We start from the raw sequence: 27,180 nt of genomic DNA, 5'->3' as shown, positions 1-27,180 counted from the left end.
GTTCCTCAAGGCAATGCAAATCTCAAGACTGGGTCAAAGCAAGTTGAAGAGATGACTTTGTGCTGGTGACTGGGATCATATCTACAAAGCTTGTACAACAGTGTCAAGCAAGTGCAATACATTACAATGGCAAAAGCAGCTTTTAGCTATTCAGTGTCGTTATAAGTCATTGCCAGCAAAATGCATTTTTAGTGCACGTGGCTGCAGTCGTGCCAGAAGCACTTCACTAGTACAACACAGCAGTACCCCAAGCATTCCTAGGGCAGGGATAACAAATACCGCATCATTACCAGTGCCACTTGGATCAGGCTTTCTCTCTGGTTTAATTCCCTTCATGACACAGATACTCTCCATAACGAGCTTAACAGGACCAGGTGGATTCTGCATGGATTTCACAAGAGAGATGTCTGAAGGATTCAGGGTATCAAGAGCTGCAAGTGCTGCCTCCAAAGCTGGCATGGCCTCAGCAAGGTCTCCTTCACATTCATCCTGTTAAGACATTGGGCAGAAGCCTGTAAACCTTCATACAATACCAGGTCTGCAGCCTGATTACCCCACTCCAGCACAGCCTCAGAGAACCTTCTCTGCTTACAAGTACCTAATAAAAAGACTCTACACTTTTTTTGGAGAGAAAACTACTTTCACAATTTGTCTGCACAGTTTAAAGAGGGAAGGTTTATAGAGAAATTAGTAATTTCCATAAGCTGAACCGATAGCTGAACAAACCAGACAAGCTTTCAAGATCAAAGTCTCTCTGGTCTGACAAGGAGAATTAAAATACAGGTTAGATACAGTTGTTCTTAGTTAAATCTTACAATGCTGATCAGGTAAAAATACATACTGTGTAGCTTAAATTCTTTACCATGTACTCAGATCTCAGTAATTATCTTATCTATCACTGACATTTCCAACTAGTCACAAAAAAAAAAAAAAAAGAGGAGGAATCCTGTAGCTTCCCACGAGAAGTTCTGTGCTACAGACTGGCTATGGCAATATCTCTTAGGTTATGCCTAATAGGGCTCCATGCAGCGCTATGCCAAATTACCTCAGCTAACTCTAAACTAACTGTCTTTGGGCCTGGAAACAGTATAACCTCATTACTCAATCAGTGGAGAAGGAGAATATATTAGTACAGAAATAAGAGCTATACAGCTTTTGGGATGTGAACTAGAAAGGGAAGCTATGCAGTACTGTGAGATACAGTCATACTCCAAGCAGCTAAAATTTATCTTGTTTATATTAGGAACATCTCATTCATCATCTCTTGCAACTTTGTTACTTTAAGAGCTTGGATCATACCATTTAACACATCATCACAACTCCCATTTACTTGGAAAGACTTGGAACCCCAGGCTCAAGCCCTTGTACACTACCTTAATAGCTTTAGCAAGAGCTGCTGCTTCATTAGCCTCTTTTTCATCTGCTGACACTAGTTCCTTCTTTGCATCTACTTCGGTTGTTTCCTTTTCAATCTGGATCATCATTTTGTCTGTTTCTGCAGAAGTTCGAATCAGTTCGGGCTGAAGGGCAGTCAGTTCTTTCTGCATCTCTGCAACCTGATGAACATAACAGGAAATCAAGAAGAAATTTGTGTAAACATTGCATGCATTTCACATCTTGATGTCTTAGGAAGAAAGATCAGAAGACGTTATATTAATACAATCTAAACAGGGACATTTGATGTAAATAATTATTAAAATAGTTCTCTAGCCTGTTTTTACTAAGAGCTGTTTTATTTAACTGAATAGATTTTTCAAAAGGATTTTTTTATCATCCATGCAATACACTTGCTTTTTTATGATCCACGTAATTTCAATAATGAGAAATAAACTGATTAATTTTATTTTTTCCTCACAGTCAGTTTCAGTTTATGGAACCCCAAATAATCCTTTATTGCACAGGTGGAAAACAAAATCCAAAAGAAACTTGGAAAGAAACACAGCATTAGTGACAGCAACAGCTGCAAACTGGATGATGTTCTTCATCCAGCAAGTACCTGGAAGCCCCTTTACTTTGCATCTTGGAAAGATCAATCCCTGGATCACATGGGTTGAAAAAGAGGGTTATTTACCTGGAACCTGATCAACTTCCTACTGGGAATCTACTCAGGAATTAGTGTTTATTATTGTCTTACAATATTCTTCAACTTCTCCCCTATTTTGAAAAATGTAATAGGTACTAGGATGCTGAGGCATCAATTTTCCATATAAGGTTTTGAGAAAATAATGAAATTTGTAAGGTTTATTCCTTCAACATCTAACGAGCACCATCAATTGCATTTAGCTTTCTATTAAGTACTATAATCCAAACTTACATACCACAATTTCTTAAGATGACTAAGCAGTAATCTAAATTTTTCTGCTGGCTTTCTATAGAAAATTATCAATAGCATCATGAATATAGCGAAGAGGGAATTTAGTAAGTTTTATTTTTATAAGTTTTCATCAGCTTATACAGACCCCATACTAAAGTATGCATATGGCACATATTCCATGTTTTCATCTGAAACTCACTTGTGAAGATGCAAAGTCAAGTTTTTGAAGTCCCATAAGATAACGAGTTCTCATCATGTCAACTTCTTGCCTTTTGCTATTCAGCAGAGTCTTAAAGGTAAGAATCAATTCTAGGTATGAAGTTGGTGTCACATAGTTGTGTCTTCGCAGTGTAGTATAATAGCTGATGGAGAGCTCTCTCACACTTTCTTGGAAATATTTGCACATTGACACAACCCTAGAGAAAATTTTTCCACATTACTATGAAAATACAATCTGTCTTTATGTTAATTAGGAGGAAATTACTCTAAGCTTATAAAATTATATTAGTGTTAGTGAAGGCAGAATTGTATTTTCCCCATCATAAGAAATATTTTAGACTCCTTTTGAAGAGTGGCCTGATTTTCAGAAACATCAGATATGTATATCTAGGTATCTTTGACTTGCACTGAAATCCCAGAGTTGGCTTAGCTTTGTCCATTTTTAAGGACAGTTTCCTGATCAAGTACATTGGGGGCATGAGGGGGAGGGGAACGAACATTTGCTTCATATGTTTCTTGAGACATAAACTCATACTCTTTTCTAATGTCATCTTCAAGTTCAACATCCTCTAAAAACTTGTTAGCAACCATTTCCAAAGCATCTGTAGGCCAGGTTTGGAACCAATCAATGGTGCAGCAGTTTATCAGTGAAGGGAACATCCGTAATCGACTCCGAAATGCATCTCCAATAGGACTCATGGCTGGGGGGAAAAAAAAAAAAAAAGAAAAAAAAAATCATGATTGTTACCTAAGTTTGTTTGCAGTTAGGAAGCAGAAAAAACTAAGCCTAAGAAAAAACATTCTAAGAAATAACACACTGTATACAGACCTAAGACAATATGCAAATTTTTCTTCACCCTTTCAATAAAGAAATTGTACATAGCAAGGGGAGTGGCTTCAATTTTCCGGTTCTCCATCCTTGCTGCACCTTGCATTTTCTCAACAATTTCAGCTTTCTCATCTGTTGCAAAGATATTAGGCACATCACCAGTATTTAAAAGCATGTTGATATCTTCTACAAATGCTTCGTCCTTTATTTGATTATCACAGAACAAAAAGGACACATTCTTGTTACCAACACCTGCTTTCAGCATGACTCGTTTAACATCTTCTTTCCATTCATTGATTCCATAGGACTTCGTAATTTCAATTTGAAAGAGGTCAAAGGTATTCATGTAGGTGGCTAGCTTGGTAGCACTTTGTCGACCACTCCCACCAACCCCCACTAACAACAGATGTCCATTATCCTGTTTCAATACCCTGCATATTCTTGAGATATGCTCAATAGCAAACTTGAACATGACTAAGGACATTGGTGCTTTGCTGATATTGTTGTATTCCTCAAGGTAGCATTCCATCACAGTTGTCAGTTGCTTCAAGTCTGTGATTTCATCATACACTTTTACATTACTATCCGGCTTCAAATAGTCTCCAAAGAACAGGCTGCGAATATTATCATCAGAGATTTTTCCAGTAGGTGAGAGATGACTCAGTACCTAGAGATAAGACAAGAAACAACAGATAATTCAAACTATTAGAGAATTATTTTCCTTAAAGTCATAATCATTCTTATCTACATGGTAATAATACTGTGGGAAGCACTGTTTTCCAACTATTCTAGTTATTACCTTAGTTTGGAAAAAAAAAAAACCACAAAAACACACCTAAATGGGGAATATGCTGGAGGGTGACGTACAAGTTTCCACATACGCATACTTCACAGAGAGATTTTGCTGTCAAATATAGCACAAGTTCAAAAGGCTTCTCAGAAAAGTACCCACTACTCCCATTGGCTCATCCAAATATTAACTTAAGCAAAAGCACAGATAAATATTGTGCAAGACTTTTATTCCAGATAGTCCTCTGTACCAACACAGTATCCTTTTGAAGCTATGAATCATTCTGATATGAAGTAATTTGTATTAACTTGACTAAGAATATGTATAATTCTCAATACTGAATAGAAGATGATCCATACTTTTTAAATGCACTGATCAAAATAATTCAAAATGTGTCCAATACCAATGTCTAAGTATTTCTGAAAATCCATCAGTCTCATTCTTGGTCCCAGCATGTTACCCAAAAATACCTTATTAAAGCTCTGCTTGAAGCTATTCAATGTTGTCTCTTGTACCATCTCAAAGAACACCTTCCTGTCCTCCTCATCAACTAAGCGATCACAGAAAACTCGGTAAACCTCATGAATCCAAAGTCTGATCAGTTTATCTCCATCCTGAAAATGTAAATACAAGAAAACAGGTAAATATAGCTCAGGCAGGATTTGTTTAAAAACAAAAGGATAGAAATGTCCATCTGGACCCTGCTATATCTTGTACTAAACTCAGTGGGAATCTTTCAATTCCAAGCCATTCAGCACACAGCTCAGCATCTGCTAACTTAACTGGCTTCCTCCCCTAGTTACCATCTTGTCCTTCCTGCCAATACAAACTGGGACTCTTATGTCAAAGCATTTTTCTCTACTGTATCAAATCTCCCCACCCTTCCAACATAAAGTAAAGAATAAATCTTTCAAAAATATGGCTCATGTGCTCTAACCCAAGCCCTGCCCAAAACTGTTGCTGACTAAGACTTCCCCTGAATAGCTTGTAGCTGTTTTGTTCTGTTTCTGCACCAAAAACATTCCCCCAACAGAAATAAAATTTTTAATACTCCTTTAACCTGACATTTTACTGAAAATGGATGAAAAAAGTAGAAGGGTGAAAGTCATATACATCTATCAGTATTCATTTGTAGTTTGTGACAACAGGCAAACTCAGGGCTAAATTATTCAGTCTTGTTCACTGATGAGCTTGCCATTTTTAAAAGAGCAAGCCAAAGAGCATGCCAAGTCTTTTCCCATGTTTGTTTCTTTTGTGTATTTAGTTTGCAAGTTCAAGAGAAGGGACTGTCTGACTTGATGTACAGGCCTTAACACATAGGCCTTGGACCTCTGGGCCCAACTGTAATACATGTAAAGAATAGTAACAAAAATGACAGCTGTCTCCTTCAGAGACAGACAGAAAATATATAGCAAGGTATTCAGGGAGTATCCTGATTTTAAACCTTGTAAATCTATTGAAATCACAGGTCATGTATTTTGAGATGTTTACTTACTGATATTATAAAAATAATTTACTTCTTCCATTGCTGTTTCTTACAGCAACATAATTAAACTACAACTTACTTGCAAATGAGTGTGTGGGCAGAGCAGCACTCCTTTAATAACCCTGGAAAAATCCCGTAGATTAAAGACATAGTGGGATTTTGAAGGAGATGGGAGAAAATTATCAACTGCCATTTTATACATCACCATTGTTGCTTGGACCATCATCTTACCCAGCCTTAAGAAGGAAAAGAGATACGATTTCAATATTTGCAGATAAATCACAGGAGAAAAGATGACAAAGGTGTTACAGGAAATACATCACATTACCTTAGAAACACAGGCTCAAAGCCTTTGCTGAAATGCCAATCAGCAACTGCAGTAAAAATCTTGGTTAATATGTCATCATCAAAAGAATGGATAGATACAATATTCAAGTGCCGTGTGAAGCGTCCTGTAATACACACAAAAAGATACAGAAAGATTTAGGAATGTCCAAACATTGTTCCACCTTTCAGCTAGCATATTCTAGGATTGACTGTCACTCAAACAACATTTGAATCTGGCTCCAGCTCCATGATTTTGTTTCTGGCAAATTTCTGCCCCAGCAGTGATGCAAAAGAAATATAAACTGGTTTATATTTTATATCAGTATTTCACTTAGAATAACTGTTTTTAATATGAAAAACATGAATCTCCATTACAACAAGGCCACTATTACCCAAATTTAAGTTTCAGCTCACATTAGTCCTGTTGATTGTGACATGACACGGTAAAACTTTACAAAAATCAAGTATCTTATTATCAGCTCTCATCTAAAAAAATTCAGTCTATACACTAATAAATGTTACAAACTTAGCTGTATCAGAATAGTTATTTTAATAGAGCCTCCTCAGAGTACATACAGTTATACCTGTATTAGAGTGTTTATATGAAGCAAAGTAGCATAAAGTGCCTTATAACAGTGCAGCTATAGCTACATTAGGGCTTTTACTGACATAACTTTTTCATTAGAAAATATAACCTCCCTTATGGTAATATGACAGGAGTCATGGACTTGCAGGCAACGTGCTTGTAAGTAAATGCAGACAGCCTATCTTAGCAGCAGGAAATACAATTTCAGAGGAGAATTGCCAGAAAGGCTTGGCAAGAAGATGTATTCCCTCCCTTTTCCAAAGAATAGAAAATGGAAAAAGTGTCCAATTGTCTAATTTTAGAATTATTTTAATCATTCATAGTTTAATCAACATTAAAAACATTGTTTCTAATGTTGATTAAACTCCCCCTGGAAGAGGTACAGATTTGACCTTGAGCATACAGACTTCTATTTGGAATGACCCAGCCAGTGAATGTATCTGTAGGTTTACAAGTAATAGATAAATGTAGAATTTGTAATGAGCAAAACTGAACCTGCCTCTTAACTTCAGTCAATTAGATAACTACTTGCCAGAGTAATATATTTCCTACCTGTAATATCATTCCTGCCTCCCCCAGGTAGACCCATAGCTGAAAGAAGCAGCACATCTACGATACTAATCTTGGACGTATCTTTCTTGTCATACCAGTGACCATGATCAATCCATTGTCTGAGAAGCTCAATAGGTGGCTGGGCTCCATACACTTCCTTTGCAGGCATGTTTAGGTCATCTATGGAGAACATAGACATTGAATTAAAAAACCTTCGCATTTAGGAATTATAGTTTTCTTTCAAAGCTAAGAAGAAAAAAATAACTGCACTAGAGGTAGGAAAAGGTTGTGTCTCGTTATTCCTGCTTCCCATTAAACTAACCAGAATCAAATTACATCATACTTCACAGGCATACTTAGAGGTGATGGTTTAACTTAGTGTGGTTGGTGATTTTTTTTTATTTTATTTCGTGTCACACTGCAACACCATGAACTGTTCTGAAGACAACCACCACTTAAACAGTTAGAAACGTTTCAGCAGGGGGCAGTGCTAATCCTTCTTTGGATGCCTGAAAAAAAGCCAAAGAGCACTGAGGCAATCCAAAATTACTAATCTCAGTGAATCTCTTCCTTTGCCTAAAGCCAGAATTAAAATGATATAAAAACCCAGGAAAAAAACCTGTCTTACCCACAAATATTATAGCTTTTTTCCCCAAAGGAGGTCCAAATAATCCTTTTCTTCTTCTGTCCAGCTTGGACATAATAATATCCTGGGTTTGGTTAGCAGAGGTTCTTGCAGAGAAGTTGATGAGGCTTGGGATATATTTTTGCTTTGGAAGTTGTAGTAGAAAATTGTTTATTATAGCTGATTTTCCAGTGCCAGTGGGACCCACAAAAAGCAAAGGGACATTATGCTCCACATATGTTTTAAGAAAAAACATTTGTCTGGCAGTTTCCACTGTTGGAATGATCAGCTCAGATACCTGTTACACAGGAAAGTAAAATAGCACATGAAAATCAAACATCTAATACCTTAATCAACATGAGTATTTGCAAGCAACTACAGGAAGTCTGTAGCACAAATGCATTTTTTAAAAATTATTTTCTTTGAAAACCTAGGTAGGTAGATACTGGTCCTGGTAGATAGGACCAGTAGAAGGTAGAAGGTAGACCCGGTAGAAGGTCCTGGTAGACAGTATGGCCCCCACTTCTTGTTTAGTGTTTATACAGTAAATAGCACAACTAGTATTATCTAGATTATGGTTCATAGACACTATATAAAGCCTGAAAGGAGAACTGCAGAGTTAAGTATGGCTTAATTCTGTTCCCCTACTGTGCAAAGGGAAAGGAACAGTACTATGGAAATTCTTTTCTCTTCCTCATCTTCCACTTATCATTAGCAGGTGTGCACTAGATATCAAGAAAAGATTTTACACAGCATAATGAAATGTAATCTTACATCTCTCATGTACTTAATAGACAAGACAGTTGCGACTACAATGGAATGAAAAGCTGAACAAACATCACTTAAGTTATCTTGAAATTTAACCTGCAGAATAGGTACTTTTTGCAGATGTCTGCTGTGCTACGCTTCCCTTGAGTTCACAGCTGCCATTCAAAATGTGAGTGCCCCTATTTGGAAAGGGATGGGATCCAGGACTCTCAGTACTGCTCTCCATATCCCAAAGAAGTAGTAAGTCTCTTTGCTTGCTTTCTCTGATTAACTCATACTATAATATCATATCATCCACAGAAAACAAAAATGAAGGAACGGAAATTCAGGCTTTGGCTTTTTCCTACCATGATTTCCCCAACATCAGATGCTATTACAGAGAAAAAAGCAGAACCAAAAATTTTAACCACCAGCCAACCTCAGCGCTCCATGTTCACCTGCAGTGCTGAACTTTCAATATTGCTGGTACCAGAATTAAGACATAAGCATGAAAAAGGAGCCTACAGAGATTAATGAAGTGTTGCAGATGAAACATTAAACAGCCTAATATAGTAGAATCAGAGCTAGCTCAGGTAGTTGATTTATACCTCTAAATCATTTAGAAAATAATTATTTGACTATAATGAAAGATATCAATGTGAACCTTAGCCCCTGGGGAGATAACTTGCTCTTCTTTTGTGATGTACTCTGTCCACATGTTCCACTGCCCACTGCCATGCTTGTAAAAATAGAAGTCATAAACACTCCCTGTTAATTGAAAAACACAACATAGGAAAACCCACTGATTAAAGAATAAAAATAAATTTCAGTCATTTTAGTGTGAGACATCCAATACTGTGAGATAATGAAGGCTTTCTAGTACACAAGATACCCCCCTCCCCTCCCCCTGCCATTATCATCACCAAATTATTTTAGGTCAGATTCAGCTACATTGTTTGAGTACAACATGAGGCATATGCTACTCCTGGTTAAAAGAGCCAGGAAAGAGCACTCAACTGTGCAGCCCAAGACTTGGCAGATGGTGGCTCTGCTGCAGACTTAACCTCTGCCAGGCACTCTGTTGTCCCTTAAAGTGCCGAGTTTTCTTGTTGCTTTATAAAAGGCCAGGCAAGTACAGTTATGAAGAAGCACCTTTTTCTGGGAAGATATTGTTTCTGGTAAGCTTCACACTTTTAGGGCGTGGGTTTTCATCATTCATTCCCATTAGCAAGTTGCGGTAAAACAAATCAAATTTCTTTCTGCTGTCTGCATCGATGATCCCACCAACTGTCCAAACCAAAGCAAAAAGGAAAAGCCCCTGCAGCCACAAGATGATATGCTGACTAGACATGCTTTCCTTCTCCTCTTCCTCAGATCGCTTTATTTCACCTAAAACACATATTTTGAATTTTAGTTAAATGTCAGTAATAACCATAAATCCCCATTCAAAATGCATTTTTGCAAAAGTATTCTGAGACAAACTTAGAGCATTGTCTTCAGTGGAACAAAGCCAATCTACAGAGTGAGGATCTTGTCTGTGTAAAATACTGTTTACAAATAAAAATAAATGAGAGGAAAAAATATTCACAAGGGTCCTAATTCTTTTCTTCAGATGCTAGCAAACAGCAAATGAAACATATGGAATACACTCACGTTCAGTTTTGTAATGACACCTGTGTCAAAATGTGAAAGCTCTGTATGCTAGTCAAAGAACTATTATCAATACTTCAGCAAGGACTTTTGTGTTGTATGATCTCAACAGTAAGGAATTCCTTTGGTATTTCCTTGCATCTGATAACCTGCATCTTGTCATGGGACACAGCAGGAAAAAAAAAGAAAAATTGAAATAAAAAGAATAAGGCTTAGGGTACTTACCAAGCAGACAAGTATAGAGTTTCATCAAGCTGTAACTCAGATGAATAGAGGATGTTTGTACAATGGCTTTGCAATGAAGGTCAATAAACTCTAAACAGGGCTGAACTAGCCACATAAACATGTCATTGACCTACCAGGAGAAAAGGAAATGGCTTTAAAACAATGCAGGAGTTGCCACATTTCCCACTGCCCCTCAATTCTCTCTCAATAAAACATAAGGTGTCAGAAATTCTCCAAGTTGGCAGAGGGAGGATGAGGAAAGGACCTGTGTGAGGCAGTACTTTAGCAATCACAAAGTCACACCATCATTATCTGATGGTGAAAACAAGTTGCTTCTACCACAGAGAAGTTTTCAGCAGGAATTTTGTTACCCAGTTACTAATCCAGACTGCAGAGCAGTAGCTCAGCCTAGGGAGACTGCTGCTTTGAATAGGCACAATAAAATTATTCCAACAGAAACAAAGATAAGGGCTTCATCCTCCCTGAAAAAGGACAGGGCCCTACTGAGGGCCCAGCACAGATACTGTACCACAGCAGAAATTCCAGAAAGCTGGAACTTACTGGTACCTGCGGGAGTGCCACAGCATGCAGGTAGATAACGACCATGGCTGGTGGTATCTGCTCCATGAACTCAAGCAGGAAACAGGAGAGGAATCATGACCTAGCCTTTTCCCAGGGACTAGTACTCAAGAAGACACACTAAAGGGTCAAGCTATCTGCTGGTTAAGGAGTAATTATTTTGCTTTGATGAACTAAGAAAACTGTCAATAAAGAGCTCTTCTAGTTTTGGTACTTCTTTTGAAATTGGTCCCAATTTCCTGCAAAAACTCAAAAGGGGTCTTGTCAAATCATGAAATCAAAGTTTTCTCCAGCTCTGATCCTACTGTGGACAGATCTTACTCTGATGCTTTTACTAGATTTTAATGCCCAATAAAAGGGGATTTTAATTTTTATAAGATTAAAAGCTGATTCCCACCAACACCTACTTTTATTTGCATCTACACTGAAGATATACTACAACACAACACAAAGAGCTCTCATTCAATGCAAGCAATCCAGTACACGAAAGACTATTTAGCAAGAATTCAGGAAGTGACTAAGGCTTGGAAGATCAAGCTATTAATGATAATAATATTATTATAAGCATTTCTCAAGCTAAACTCTATATGTCTTAGACAGAAGAAGGATGAGTTCAAAACATTTTGAGTCTTCCAGTTTTTCACACATTGCATTTCTAATACTCATGGTATCTCCAGCTCTCAGGCACTTTCCTTGCACCAACATTTGACATTCATCACTACAAAATAATTTACAACAGCCTCTAGGAGATCTGGGACCCTCTAAATCATGAAGGTACTTCAAAAAGTTTTGATTCCGCATACCTCCCTTTAAGTGGGCAAACTGTGAACATCACCTTAAAGTTAATATTCTAAATTAGACCTATGTAAAAAATTAAGTCTCGCACCAGCTCTCGATGTTCTTCCTGCAGGTTTGGAGGCAGTGTTTTCATGTAGGAATCCTTCAGTGGCTTCCAACCTAACTGTTGTGGGTCCATATAGATCATACCACACCTGAGAAGAACAAACAACTGTGGTACAGGAATAGGTGTGCAAGGTGGGACAGTTCAAGTTTGAATGCTTTCACATTACCTGCTGACAGTTGCTGGAGATGCCTCCTCTAAGTCTGCTGGCTCAAAGATTAAACTCATTTTTGAATTCATCTGAATTATTTCACCACTCATTAAACATAGCTAGAAGAGGAGCATCACGTAAACATGATCTAGTCATGTCAGTGCTGATCATCCAGTCAAAGCAATGCCTGTCATAAAATCACTGAACATTCTATTTAGTGTCACTCGTCATTCACTCATTCATATTCTCACAACACATACTTTCTGACCTTGTCTCAACTTTTCTACATGTTACTGTAATGGCTTGCAGAGACACAGAGAACAATGCTCTGTCTTTAAATAACTCTGCAAGGAAAAGCAGTTATGACCTGCAGCTTTTTTTAAATTTATTCACTAAGTAATTTAAGCAAGTTCAGTTTTCAGTTACAGAACTGAGTTTATGTATATTTCAGTTTCCTAAAAGGGTCAATAAAAAAGCCTCAGTGAGCAACTTCATTTCAATAAAGTAGGAGCAAGACAAGGCTTCTAGGGAGAAGTAACAGCTAATATCATCTACTAAACTCACTCATATAATTGGGGAAAAAAACAATGCTTTTAAGCACATCAGCCTTTCCTGAGTTTCACACCTCCTTTAACTAACATGGTAACAATCTTGCTACTACTAAAATAAAGTATGTATATTCAAGGACAAGTTTACTGGCAAAAGATAGGCTACCTTTTTATTATCATCCAGCACAGTGTTCATGTTCTCTATCCAAACTGCATCCACTGGGCCATCAAAAATAATCCACTTCCGATCATCTGTGGTAGAAGATGCTTGTTCCCTGAAGGCATTTGCAAGAACTCCATCAGTCCACTCATGGCTTACAGGATCAAAGCTGCCATACAGCTGTCCCATAGTAATTGCTTTGGGATTAATAACTTTGTATTCAACAGGAAATTCATCCATGGATTTTGCTGTGTAAAAAGACAAATAGATGACCTTAAGAATCTGATAGGTTAGTTTCATTCAACAACTGAAGTCCAGAACAAGAAGATTCCTGAGGATCCTACCTTAACTGCCCAAGGCAAAAAAAACCCCAGACATTTGGCAACTAGGCAGCAGTAAATAAGAAATTCCATTTCTTGTACAAGGAAAGTACAAAGTCCTATGTGCAAAAGCACATGAAAAAAAGACAAAGCAGAGCAGAGTAGATGTTGTGTGTTTATGGGAGCTACTTACAATCTCCCTATCAGAGCTAGTTTTTTCAAGAGTATTATGCACAAATACAATGCTTAACAAAATTCATAAAACCATAAACACATTAGTATGTTTTACTAGTCCAGTAAATGCAGACAAAAATACTTCCAGACAACTATGCCACACAAAAATAGTTCAATTAATAGAAACTTTCCAGTTGAGAAAGCAGAATATAGGACAATTAACAGCCTGGACATATCTCTGCAAAGGAAAAACATTAGTCATAGAATTAACTTCATTTAATGAGAAGTTTGTGGCTGAACGTTACCTGCGCACAAATCGCCAAGGGCTCCAGCTAGCACTTTGTACGCACAGGTCTTCCCACTCAAAGGATCTCCAACAATCATGAAACCATGGCGCACCAGCATCATTTCATATATCTGTGTCAGTGACAAGAGATTGACTCTTGTAACATAGCACAAAAGCAAGCATCATATGTATGAAACTAGAGGTATCTCTCCTGCACTCAGATGCAATAGGACGAAATATCAGCCAAATATCTGCACTCTATTAAGGCTGACTGAAGCGTTAACCCAAATCAGAAGGCAGTCACATTATTATGGCAATTCTCACTGATATAATTTAAGAAGTCATTTTCCCCAGACATCCTCCCTTTCTCCTTGCTAAATGTCATCCTTCAGCTGTAACAGCATCATTGTACAGGGTGTGAGTGCGCTAACCAGATGCTGCAGATCACAGCCCAGTGTAAAAGCCTAAACTGAAATCAATGGTTACCAATAGAGCTAACACAAAGGGATTGAAACTACAGTTCTGAGGATCTGTCATATGACTGGTCCCACAGATGCTGACTTTGGACTGCAAGACTGGTAACTTCAGTCACCCTACAAGATCTTGCCAGAACTCAAGTCAAAGCCTTCAAACAGAACACCTTCAAACAGACCCGTAAGAAGAACCCCTAAGAAGACTTTTTTTTTTTAATGTCAGGTTAAGGCTGATATTTTCTGGTTTAGCTTAAATTCCTAACCAGTTAATACTACCCATATTTAAATGAAAGATAAAGCATGGTTTGCAAAGCAGCATAAGCCAAATCTGAACAGAAGCCATAAAGTCTGAACTGCTGTGGGAGGGGCCCCTCATGATCCTGCCCAGGCCACGCATTTTTGCCCTTGCCATTACCCTGTCACTAGGCTGCGCCACTCACAAGAAAAAAAAAAAGTTAAGCATTCTTTAAAAGGTCACTAATACTAGTAAATGGGAGACAATGGGAACACAGAGCTGGAGGTGAAGCATAAGCAAGAGTGAGAAATGTCACCTCTTTCAAGACTTCTCAAGGAGACTGTGAGCAGAACTGGGAACAGGGCCTGACTCCCAGTCCAGAGTTCTGTTCACTAGGCTACACCACCTCAGCTAGTAACAGATTCAGTTTAATTTTCTATCCTGAACCATAAGACCTACACGTGGCTGCACACGTTAGCTCCTTCACAGGCTGTCTGAATTAAAAAAATCACTATAAGCAAAGCAGACTTTTACTCCATGATTTTTACTCAGTAAAAATATGCTGTTTGTCATATTCTATTAATTGATCATGGAAATTATTAGCTATTCATTCATGACACAGACAGTGAATGAAGAGTGTTTCTGCTCTCACACTTTTCTTCCCCACAAGTAAGTATGTGAAAATAAACCTGAATAATTTTTCCAATGAACCATGAAACTGGTTGAAGACCCATTTTTTTAATATTTTCAGTTAGTGCCTTGACAAACAGGTCATAGTCTGGTGTAGGAAGAACCACTCCAGGAAACAGGTCAGATATGATGCCCTGTTAAGGAAAGACAGAATACAACACTATTCAAAACACAGATTACAAGAAGGGAAAATTCCCAAAGCATTAAAATCTACAAGCAAAACAATATTCATACAGATAACAGGAGCTTAAGAGGAAATGTCCTCAGCTGGACAAAACTAACTTCTAGGCAAACTGTAGCCATGAAAGTATTCTGTATGCATGAGACAGAAACAAGTGCCTGCACTTTTCATACACACACTAATATTGTAAAAGGAAGCTTAACCTTCTGCAAATTTGTCCCCAGGAGTATTACAGGAAAGGATGTGAAAGTGGTTGAAAGAATTTCAGTGATTAAATAGAAGGGTATGTATTCTGAAATTTCAGAGCAATGACTCTGTGTGTGCTTGTAGCCTAGCTTCTAGGTCTTTAATATTGATTGCTTTGTAGCTTAACATAGTCTTAATTTTCTATTAAAGCAGAATGCTAACAGAAACTTCATCATTTTCATTCTGACTTCAAATTTCCAATTGACCATAATTTAGTTGTCCACATCTCTTTTGCAGCACAAAGCCAGAATGCAAACTTCAAAGAATGGTTTCCACAAATGAAACCGCACAAAGTGAGTTTTAGCAAGATATCTTATAAAACATTTTATAGAATAACTTAAAAGGCACCACTGAAAGTTTGTTTTTCAAAATAATACTGACAGAACCAAAGAGCGCATCCAGATCAGTGGACTGAAATAACTCTATGCTAATATGGCAGCATCTAGATCAAACTGTTCTAAATTAAGATAATGACCTGTTTCTGTAGGTTCTTATAACGGATCTCATAATCACAAAATTTAAACACACCAGCCTGATAGCTTACCTGAAACAATGGCACATCTTGTGCCAAGAATTTGGCCAAGTTAACATCCAGCAAAGCCCGAAGTAACAATACACTTTCATTTTCAGTTGGGTACTTCTGTTTTAAGTTTCCTGCTGCTGTCAGGACAGCTTTAACAGCACGCATTCCATAATCATAGTGATGCTGAGATGACAGCTGCTCAGAGCACAAACGGTAAGTGGCAACAATTTTCTGGGCAAGACTGTGGATATTAAAATATCACATGTAGAATGAAAATACCCCACCATGTAAGGAAAATAATTTAAGTACTTATATACACAAAGCAACTGCAGTGATTATCAGACATATCAGCTGGTAAGATGGCTCAAAACACCTAGGAAGCAAAACTGTAGATCATGCCATGCCACAGAATGTGTGTGTCATTTAGGAATTCTGTTTGATATTATGATACATTTTCCAAATGATCCTGTGTAGAGGTGCATATCCATCAACATGAGGTGGTAAATGAGAAATGATGATAAAGCACAAGATTAAAAAGTACCTTCTGGAGAAACAGGATGTGGATGGCCTTACAGAATTATATGCCTCAAGCACACATATATGTCTTATAGTGGAATGAGATATATCAGACTCAACTGAAGTGGAAAATTCAGCATGTCTTACCCCCGAGAGTCCAAAAATCCCATTGAATAAAGTGAAATTTCTCCAATCAAAGCATAATCTGGAACCATCATGGCAACTGTCCGGAACAGTGCCTGTAAGAAAGAAAGAAAGATACAAGCTTAGACTATGGAATATGGTAATAACTTGCACTTGTTTTGTAAGAATAGTATCTCTCCATAAGTTCATGAACTTCTATACTCTGTATTCCATTTTCATGACTTTAGGAATCGTCCGAAATCTATGAGATTGCATTAGAATTGTTACTAGAACTGTGATCTTATCGAGAGGTTCAAGAGGTCTGTGCTAAGCACTGTAGAACAAATGTTTAGAAAGAGTCACAATCCTAAAGAACTATTAATGGAAGAAAAGGGAGATGTCATTCATCTCACTTTCATAATAGACAAACTAGCACATGGTGTGGTTAGTGTCTTGTCATGCAAAAAATTATGGCAAAGCTAGGAAAAGAACTAGGACCGCATCAGTCTCTGCAGTGTCTCAGCAACTTGCAAAGTTATAATAAATTTAAATTGGGATTTGGATAGCCAAGCCATTGTAAACCAGGAGAATTTCCACTTAGAGAGAGCACAGTTAAAGCTGTGAACTGGTATCAGTATGATTAGACCAAGACCTTACATCTATGCATTTTGTACAATCCTAAACACTTATGAAAGCTTAGCAAAAACCACTTACAAGTGCAAAAAGCAGAATACATTTGAACAGGTTATCAGTGTATTATTTGATTGCTGCCTTCCTTTTCTTATTGCAATAGACCAGAAGTTGCAAATTCTGTTTAATTTCTACAAGAAATCAGGATTCCAGGTTTACCTTCAGATTATCAGGCAGCTCTGCTCGTCCAGCATACCCAGGATTCATTGTGATAAACACAGCACAAGCAGGATTAAGAGAGATCTCTGTCCCTTCAAAGACGAATGTTTTGAGTTTGCGAATAATAGCTTGCTGTATGCTAAGTATTTGTTGGGCAACTACAGATAATACTTCAACCTAATAGAACAGATTGGAAAACATAAGACACTTGGAGACAATATAAAATGGTTTTGTTTATATATTGTGATGGCTATATTTGCATTCCTCCAGGTGAAAATCACCCTGTGTCTGATAACTGAGCTGCTGTCTATTGAAGTGATCCTCTGAAAGTTAGTGCCACCATTCCCTATTCAACCAATGTAGACAGATCAACAGAGGCTTCTAAAAGCCTCCAAAGGGAAATATCTGCCTGAATGTAGACATCTAAGTTAGGTGGACAGGAACTCCCTCTGGAGGCCTCCAAAAGCACTTCCCTTTCACCTCAGACAACATAAAGAATTTAGGTTCTTCAGAAAGACTGATTCACTCAATGCCCCAAATTGAGGGTAAATGTAAAGAATGGGTAAGGCAGCCTAGGGCCAATCTTCAGAGCTCTAAAGTATCAAGGTAAAAGAATATTGGAAAATGAGAATGCTAACACTTGAATTAATTAAAAAACAAGTTACAGCAGACAAATGGAGAAATTAAGGTGTTAAGGATACTGAAACATACAAAATAGATCTTCATGGAATTTCCACATTTACTAGTATTTACTTAAATCTAACTCCGTCCAAATAACAATAAAACTTATCCAAAGTAATTAGTTACTACGTTAAAAAAAAAAAAAAAAAGCCAACAACAACAATCAGAGTAAGACCAAGGAGGGGATTAGATGTGTCTGGTTACACAGCTAGTTAACCAGGTCACTCAATTAGTGACACTCCGCTCGTCATCACAGGAATTCCTCCACTGGGATTTGTCTGTCTTGTGCTGAACATAGATAAACACAGCCCCACAGCTGTAGCTTGATTTGTCAAGGAGAAGAAAGACAGTTCTTTGCCAACAAATGAGTGTCACATACAAAAGAGGAAATTGCACAGGAACAATTTTTTCAGCTAAAATAACCCAGAGAACAAGACTTCTGCAACACAGCACAGGTAGGCATGTGCTCCTACAGCATGCAGCTGAGTACATATTTCTGTGTCAGTGATTATCGAAACAAATATGCTATACCACAAATAAAAGTAGAAAATTGGCAATAATGCTCTCATGTCTAAATATAACGTTTCTTGTGTCTTAAATTAAAGCTTTATCATTTTATTTGTCCAAGTTAAAATGTTACCTCAATTCTATTGAACTCATCAAAGCAGGACCATGCACCAGATTGTGCCAGCCCCTTAAAGAACTTGCCCATTGCCTTGTAATCGAGACCATCGGAGCAATTAAAGACCACACACTACAACAAAAACACAGAGAGAACATCTCTCAGTATTAACACAAAGTCCACTATAAAATTGTTAGCATCTAAAATGGGAAGGGATTGTTATTGCTAATTACCAGCATGCCATATAGACACAGTCTTAAATGTGTGCTTCTTACCAACTATTTCGGTGAATATAGGTACAGAACAAGCAGTACTTGCTTAAGAATGGCATTTCAAGAATATCTACATATCCAAACATAAACAATACAAAGAAAAAAAGTTTGTATTTTGGTACCTGCTTAGCTAGTGCTTTTGCTAGATCTTTTGTTGTTTCTGTTTTGCCAGTCCCAGCAGGTCCTTCTGGAGCACCACCAAGATTTAATTTCAAGGCACCCATTAATGTCCTATATAAACAAGAACATAGGCATTAGAAATAGTAATCTTTAATGGCAGATTGTTCCTGAAGGGATGGATAAGGATTTTCCTTTACAGTTCCCCTGGAAACAATTTACTGGTTCCCTACTGACTTTGCAGCTTGCCCTGAAGAACCAGTATTGTCTCATAACTGATTCCCAGTTGTGGAAGCTCATTCACCCACTTGGCCTACAAGGAACGTCAAGGCTTTTTATTACTTGCATCCACCCTGTATATCCTCAATTACACAAGCAAATGCACAGTGCCATAACAAAAAATGGCAGAGATTGCAAAAACACACATTTTTATCAAGTGGCACTCCTCACGACAAGAACTTGAAGCTGGCTTTATAAATTAAGTCAATCTGTAGAAATGCCTGAGAAAGCATAAAGGTTGTCTCAAACCTGGGAATCACATTGCTCTCCAAGTGATTTTCATACTAAAAATGAGATCCCTGTTAACACTGGAGTGATCAGATTATTTTACAAAAGCCTCATTCAAAGGCTTTGCCACCAAAAGCAGTTGTTAAGTTGTGCCGAATAGTCTGCTTGCTCATTGCTTTCACTGAAACTACATCTGGTACAGCTGACTGCATAGTCTTAGTTTAGACTGAGCTAATGCTAATGATAACAACCCCAGTTTACAGATAATGCACCAGCCACATGGCTCTTTCAACACCACTGCGAATGCCAGAAGACTAAGCATTTGCCAGCATAGGCATTAACATAGGCACTTTACTACAAGTGCCTTCTACATGGTTCACAGCTCAGGGCTGAAGTAAAATCTTTACATCCTCACCATATATTTGCCTGGAGATACTATAAAGAAAGTTCTTTAAACCTTAGACCTAAAGTTACCTGCTGAGATGATCTGTGTCTCCACGGTTCACCAGAAGTGAAATATACCAAATGCCCTTGAATAGTTCACCCTTGGAGGATGAAGTATTTCCATTTCAACCCCTTGCAAGCAAGTGGAGGAACAGGAAGCTAACTGCATTCAAACATCTGTGAAGGGCTCTATAATTGCCTCATCTACTTTACAGGCAGGCATACCCTACCTGTATGTCTTATTTCAAAGGAATTAATTGACCAGTGCTACTGTAGAGTTCCTTACAGTTCCAGTACCATAAGCTGCCAGCTTTATTCAGAAGCACGTTCTTGGATACAACAAAGACCATTACTCTACTGGTGTAGAAACCTACACATTGTAAATATTTCACCATATTTGGGCAAAGAAGATAATAAGATTTGCCTCCAAAACCTGCAGGAAAATCTTAGCTGCTGAGGTTCCTGCTATTATTAACTATAACAAATGAAAATAAATACAGATCAATCCAAAAAATGAAAACGTTATTCATAGCCAACATGGCTTTACCTATAACATCGATCTGTTAGTGGGGTTATAACCAGACGTAGAGAATTGCCCAGATACTCATAACCATATTTGGCTTCTGTTGTAATCATTCGCACTATTACATCCTTCTCTTCCCAGTAGTATCTCAGCTGAGAAATCCACTGGAAGTCATTCAGATCTGTGATTTTGTCTTCAACCAATTTTGCAACCACATCGCGAGCTGCAGAGTAAGAGGCAGATTATTTGAAAAATCTAAACACTTCTACTATGTTAGTTTACTTAAAATAACGTATAAGTAAACTAAAATTTATTTATAGATATGTAAGAGTAAATCAACATTTAGAGTAGTAGGCTGCCTTTCGTGTTAGAAAGGAATCTGCATCTGTTTTGCATAGGGAATCAGCTTAATTTGATCTAGATTCCAGTGCCTGTTCTAAGTAGATGGGAGACAGTTGTGCAGGACTGAGCAATCTCCATTTGCCCAAAGATACTGTGTAATAACTCTGTAAAGGTTGTTTAAAGTTAGAGAAGGCATTTTAGCTGCCTCTTTCAAATAGTTTACCCAACTAATGATAGCAGCACTGCCCCAGATACAACAAGAATACCAGCAACTGCGCATTTACCATGCACATCAATGACAGTAAGAGCTCCAAGTGTCAGCCGGGCTCCACTGGACAGCTTTCCTCTCACTAACTCAACAATGTTCCCAATTTGTAGATTGCTCTTCTCCAAGAAATCCTGTCACAGAAGCAGAACACAGGCATTAATGTAATGCTGTAGCTAGCAGTTCCTAAGCTCCCATGGGTGCAGTCATTGGAGACAGCCCTTCCAACAAAACATAACAATGGAAGTGCTGGCACTACACAAACATTCATATACTGGCATTTTATGTTACTATGAACAATTCAGAAAGCCTTATGGCCTGAAAATAGTGTAAGCAGAAGTCTTATCTTTCTTCCTAATTACAAAATTCTACGATAGGAGATGAGCAGGTTCTCTCTGTTGGGTAAATTTGGATTAGATTTCTCCTCTAAATTAGTAGTAAATCGTAAATTAATAAATTTAATAGAAATCTAAGAGTCTCCTAACTTTACTATAAACATTTTAAATTATTTTCTAATTATTAAATGAGAAATTTTAACGAAATGAAAGATTAATGAAGTTTTCATTAATGACCTAGACAACAGGACAGAGTGCACCCTCAGCAAGTCTGCAGATGACACAAAACTGGGAGGAGTGGTTGATAGACCAGATGGATGTGCTGCCATTCAGAGGGACCTCAACAGACTGGAGAAATAGGCAGACAGGAACCTCGTGAAGTTCAAAAAAGGGAAAAGTCCTGGATCTGGCACGGAATAATCCCATGTGCCAGTACACGCTGGTGGCCAACCAGCTGGAAAGGAGCTCTGCAGAACAGGACCTGGATGGTGGTGGACACCAAGCCAAACGTTAGCCATTAATGTGCCCTTGAGGCAAAGAGCAACAGCATCCTTGGCTGCATTAGGAAGAACATTACCAGCAGGTCAAGGGAGGTGGTCCTTCCCCTCTAGTCAGCACAGCTGACACCACATCTGGAGTGCTGTGTCAGTTTTCGTCTCCCCACAGAAGACAGGCATGGGCATAGTGGAGCAAGTCCATGGTTTAGTTGGCCCTGCTTTAAACAGGGGTTGGACTACATGATGTCCAGAGGTCCCTTATATTCTGAGATTCACTGTTCTGTTACTCCTAATTTTTCTTAACCTATGGATTGTTCAGGATATTTTCTTTGAAAGCAATAAATATTTTCAGTTCTGACTGTTCTGACTGGATATGTGGAATAAGATCTTTAATAGGTATTAAACAACATAGGCAAGTTAAACCTAAGATATTCAGTAAATATACAGAAACAAAGAGCTAACATTAAAATTTAGTATTTGGTGTAAAGTTTATTAAAACATCACCATTTCCACATTTAAAAAGCAGCCCAAACACACTGTTGACAAAATTAATCCCCAAATAAATCCTCATCCACCTAGCTCAATTAGGATCAGACAAAAGCCCACTGAATTAATCAGAAATTATTCCCATTACTTGAGCATGCATTTGATTAGCCTCAATGAAGTGATACTTAGAACCATTGTGATGACAGAGGCACTACAAACACCTAAGGAAACAGTCTATCACTTCCTGTTTGGTACTTTTATTTACACCAGTATCACTTGTAAAAAAAATACAATTCCCTTCAGTGGGTCTTCTCCTGATACACATCAAAGGAAATGAGAACAAGCCCCTGCTAAGACTCAAGAAAAAAGGAAATAGACAGAAAATAAAGCACACTGCATGACTAAACTGTAATATGTTGTTGACTGAGGATCTTCTTTGCTAGAAGGAGCTTTTTATTACTAAGCACTAAACTCTGATTAATTAATAGAAAGGTAGAAGAAAAATCTTACTAGTAAAGTTCCTTTCCTTATAGCCTCAGACACTTCTTCTGTCCAGTAAATTGATGAAACGCAAATAACCACTTGTCCAGGCCACTGAAGTACCCACGTTTTTCGAGGAACCTTAAACAAAAAGATCCATTCCAGATACAGAAAGGCATATAAACACATTAGACTATAGCACTGATAACAATTATTTTTCCCAAATTTCTTTTGTTTCATGCTGTAAATAAATGAGCATCAGCATAGAAAGCTTTGATACTTCTTCTTCAAGAAATTCAGAGTTAAAACTTCAAACTGGTACTACTGAACAAGGACAGCTGGATTCCACTTAGCTTCAAACATGTTTCCCTGGTTAAGAATATGAGCAACCTGTTCATGTACAGTTGCTTGTGAAATCTATTTTATACTATAATTCAGGAACAATTACCTTGACATATCCTCTTATGCCATCTTGAAGAACTTGTCTTACACTGGCCAGCATCATTTCCTCTACTTGCAAAAGCCATTTTTCTACCATGCCCTTCAAACAAGAAAAACAGTTAAGAGTCAATACACATTTCCTGGTTATATTCCTCTTAGAAGGCAAAAACTTTGAAATGTGTTAGACTTAAATGTGCTTCCTCCTGATCTAGATGTGGTATATAGGAGAAAAAAAGGTCGAAATTTCCCAAATCCTGACAGCCACTACTGCAGTTTAACACTGTCTGAAAGCAGGTAAATCAAGCTAACTCTAAAGACAATCCAGCTGAAGAAACAGCTGGATATGCTTCATATAACTATAAACGAAAAACGCAGATCACAGCTTGCGTGGTCAGGGCATGTTTTGTTCCTGGAGGATTAAGGGAAAAAGGGTCTCTAACTCACAGCATGCCCAACCTTTCATCTCTTTTTGGTTACCATACAGCAATTTGGCTCCATACCTTCACATTCAGAATAGCAGAAAAAACTGGAACTGAGATACTTTTCAAAACTTATAAACTTGAAGATTGTAACAGTGGAATTGTGCTGACCTAATTTTAATTTAAAGAATCTTGTAATTATCTTATATTCACAGTGTACCATTATACCTTAAAGTTCAATTTTTATTGTGAATCACTACTAGTTTTAGCAACAGCCAAAACAGTGCGAGTTACTCCTTGCATATACCAATGGGAGGCATTAGTAGTGCGGGAGTAGAGTAACAGCAATCCTGTACTTTAAGATCAATCATGCCTTCCCTTTGTCTTCCTGCCATTCTCTACACTGGCCCTGCTCCTCTCCTGCTTTCTACAGCCACTGAATAACACAGGTCTAATATGCCTAATAAAATAATATTCAAATTGTACTCTTGCCCTTGTAGGACCTTCTGTGCAAAGAAGGCAGACTGTTTCTTTACTTGCCTAGATGCTACTATTTCTACTAAGCCCCTTTTTGAACTAATGCTCTGACTCTTCACTGCCAGTCATTCATCTTTTCCCTCATTCCTCTGTTTCAGCCATGCTGTGCAATGTTATATACACATGTATAAAGAGAGCTTGGAGTTTTTATTCATATGTGTGTGTGTGTATATATCTATGAATTATCTATCTATCTACATCTTAAAAGTAGTAGGTGCATAAAGCTGCACAAAAGTGCCTAGAGTTGTATGTCTTACTCCTTTTTGTAGGAAATGCTTTTTGTTCTAGAGTACCAGTCTGCACTCTCAATTCCTAAACACCTTTCATGATCTGATCCTAAATGTTTTAAATCTCATTCCCCAAACAACATACACTTTAGGCAAAGTATTAATTTAATATCATATAGTAAAAAAAAAAAAAAAAAAAAAAAATTACTTTTGCATTCGCTGGACAGATTTTATCTATAAAAGGAACAATTTCTTTCTCTGAACTGATCATGCCTACGATCTCCAGATCTTCGGTAAACTCCAGTTTAGCAATTCCTTCAAAACACTTCTTTAAATGTGGTTGTACTCGAAGGGGATCTTTTGTTTCAGACAGTATTTCAAGCAGCTCATCATTAGACAGGAAAAAGAATCTGTTACAAAAATACAATTAATGAACATACACTTTCCAAACATGAAAACTGTCATTAATAATCTACTATATGCAAGTAAATTGAATCGGTTTTATTGTTGCTTAGGACACTAGTGTAACTGAGAGGAAATTATTATCTCAAATGCCTTTTCTTAAGCAATTTTTAACATAAAACTCATCACACCTGTTTTTTTCAGAATTTCAATATGACCACCCTCTACAGAGGGGAAGAAAGACAGTTCTCAAACTCATGCAGGAAAGACCAGATATACCTTTGCAGCCAATAAAGACCTTGTAAAAACATACACGATTATGAGGAACAGGATTCTATAACTCCTACGTGTCACACACCTCTGCACAACTAAAGAGGGTAGGGCAGAGACATAATTGCAAATCAGCCATGGGAAGGTAGCAAGTTCCTTCAAAAATGCCTTGTAAGAGATAATGTGTTTCTAACCATAAGTTTACACTGTGCTAGACAGATTTTGCCTCCCCACCTCTGCCTGTACCTGGCATTGCAAATTTAACTGGAGCTGAGGAAAATGAATGATGTCTGGAAAAAAGAACAAGTTTTCATTTTTTGTTGCATGGGACTGTCCCACATGTGTTTATAAAATGAGACTTTTCAGTTCAGTAGAAATGAATTGAAAGAGCTTATGGCTTTTTGTCTCTAACTTAGGCCTGTTTAATTAATTTACCTTGGGAAAAATAATCTTTTCTTCTCCAAGTAAGTATTCAACCCTTTTTGAATGTCTTCTAAGAGAGTATTTGCTTCCTGAAGTCTGTCTAACATCATGGGTTGTTCAGTTGCTACAAGTACCTTTGTGTCTTTCACCTTTATAAAAACAAATACACAGCAGAAACTGCTAAAAGTTGCAATATGTTTGTACATTAAAATTGTCATCATCAATCACGTATGTTGCAGGAGGCTAAAAAGCTAGATATTCTTCTCTGTAGTATGCCTTCATGTTATTAAATATGTATGTATTATTTGATGGTTCTGCTTTTTCAGACTGTAAGTTTTACCAATTTGAACTTTACAGACAATAATACAACAAGGAAATATCCACAGGAATTAAAATCTTTGGCACTTGCTCCTGTGTCTGGGCTTGCTACATTTTTTTCCATTCACAAAATAAGTTCTGTCAAACAGAGCCATGGTACATGACAATTATTCTCTGTTCTTGCCATCTAGGTTGCATTTTTTCTTTCTGATAACATTCCTCTTAACTTGAAAAGATACACCTGTTTCAGAACAGGCTTCATCATTCACATACTCTGAGCTGTTAGACAGGTCTCAACTTCTGTTTTGTTACACTGATTATTTCAACATATTTATCACATAATCACACACTCCCAAGGCTTTTGACAAACATCTCAGCTCACACTACCACTAAGTATCTGGCCTCTTACCCAATTTCTTAGTTATAGGGAACTGAACAGAATACCCAACTGCACCTACTATCCCCATTATCTTCTCCTGACACACTGCCACCTCAGTAGGTATTCACCAAAGTTTTGAATAACTATGCCACCACATATTAGAGAACAATCACATGCAAAAAAAGCCATTTAGTTGCTCTAATAATTTGTAAGCCTTAAAAGCTTAATCCAAAATCTAACTGTATCCAGAGAAGGCTTTCTATAGATTGTCAGTGAACTCTGATTTGTGCTTTCAGGATCTGCTTCATTCACCTTTCCACCTAACTCTGGTCATTTAACCATAAAAAAGCCAGAAAATTTAGAAAATGTTACAAGCTCTAATTCATCCTGCAATATTCAGTCTTTACGGAAATCTCAAAGCAATAATGACATAATCTACCACTTTTACTGCAAGACTAGATTTTGGTAGGCTTTAGTAAAGGATTTTCCACTCCATATTACACCTTCTTGTGACTTAAATACAAATATATAACTCCAGAAAAGCTAGTATATCTTCATGATAGTAATAATCATGTTACCAGTTGTGCATAAAAATACATGATTTATTAAATGCAAGCACTTACCACTTGTGCCATAATGTCCTTCCAGTATGTATCCACAAGCCCAAACTTTCTGCCCTCTTCAGGCATTTGAGCTATAATGTCTTCTGAACTAAAAATTGGTTCCAAATACAACCACGTTGCTTGACATTTTAACCAATTATCTAGAATATCTTGCATTAAACACAGCTTATCTTCCCAAGCCTATAATGAAAACATTTAATACTTAAGCAAAATTATATCAAGAATTAATCTACACTTAGGAATCAAATAACATGAGTTGCTTGGC

General features: G+C 37.5%; 1 protein-coding gene across 1 annotated transcript in view; it reads right to left on the bottom strand.

The window, feature by feature from the left end:
* Positions 1-27,180, bottom strand: part of DNAH3 (dynein axonemal heavy chain 3) — a 67,729-nt gene that overhangs the window by 12,717 nt on the left and 27,832 nt on the right. The window contains exons 23-52 of the mRNA XM_072878387.1: positions 26,916-27,095; positions 25,608-25,744; positions 24,709-24,910; positions 23,325-23,417; positions 22,907-23,017; positions 21,098-21,212; positions 20,496-20,694; positions 19,003-19,111; positions 18,627-18,740; positions 17,306-17,482; positions 16,481-16,572; positions 15,839-16,058; positions 14,867-15,001; positions 13,489-13,600; positions 12,696-12,937; positions 12,000-12,100; positions 11,816-11,921; positions 10,351-10,480; positions 9,628-9,864; positions 9,140-9,243; positions 7,732-8,026; positions 7,104-7,283; positions 5,967-6,090; positions 5,718-5,874; positions 4,623-4,766; positions 3,363-4,029; positions 3,069-3,234; positions 2,514-2,730; positions 1,374-1,556; positions 291-489 (exon numbers count right to left, since the gene is read on the bottom strand). Coding sequence (XP_072734488.1) covers positions 291-489; positions 1,374-1,556; positions 2,514-2,730; positions 3,069-3,234; positions 3,363-4,029; positions 4,623-4,766; positions 5,718-5,874; positions 5,967-6,090; positions 7,104-7,283; positions 7,732-8,026; positions 9,140-9,243; positions 9,628-9,864; positions 10,351-10,480; positions 11,816-11,921; positions 12,000-12,100; positions 12,696-12,937; positions 13,489-13,600; positions 14,867-15,001; positions 15,839-16,058; positions 16,481-16,572; positions 17,306-17,482; positions 18,627-18,740; positions 19,003-19,111; positions 20,496-20,694; positions 21,098-21,212; positions 22,907-23,017; positions 23,325-23,417; positions 24,709-24,910; positions 25,608-25,744; positions 26,916-27,095 — 5,248 coding nt within the window. The remainder of the gene's footprint in view (positions 1-290; positions 490-1,373; positions 1,557-2,513; positions 2,731-3,068; positions 3,235-3,362; positions 4,030-4,622; positions 4,767-5,717; positions 5,875-5,966; positions 6,091-7,103; positions 7,284-7,731; positions 8,027-9,139; positions 9,244-9,627; positions 9,865-10,350; positions 10,481-11,815; positions 11,922-11,999; positions 12,101-12,695; positions 12,938-13,488; positions 13,601-14,866; positions 15,002-15,838; positions 16,059-16,480; positions 16,573-17,305; positions 17,483-18,626; positions 18,741-19,002; positions 19,112-20,495; positions 20,695-21,097; positions 21,213-22,906; positions 23,018-23,324; positions 23,418-24,708; positions 24,911-25,607; positions 25,745-26,915; positions 27,096-27,180) is intronic.

Source organism: Ciconia boyciana, chromosome 13, assembly GCF_034638445.1.
Source record: "Ciconia boyciana chromosome 13, ASM3463844v1, whole genome shotgun sequence".
Taxonomy (NCBI): Eukaryota; Metazoa; Chordata; class Aves; order Ciconiiformes; family Ciconiidae; genus Ciconia; species Ciconia boyciana.
Note: the sequence above shows the minus strand (reverse complement) of the source record. Positions and strands in the feature narration are given on the sequence as shown.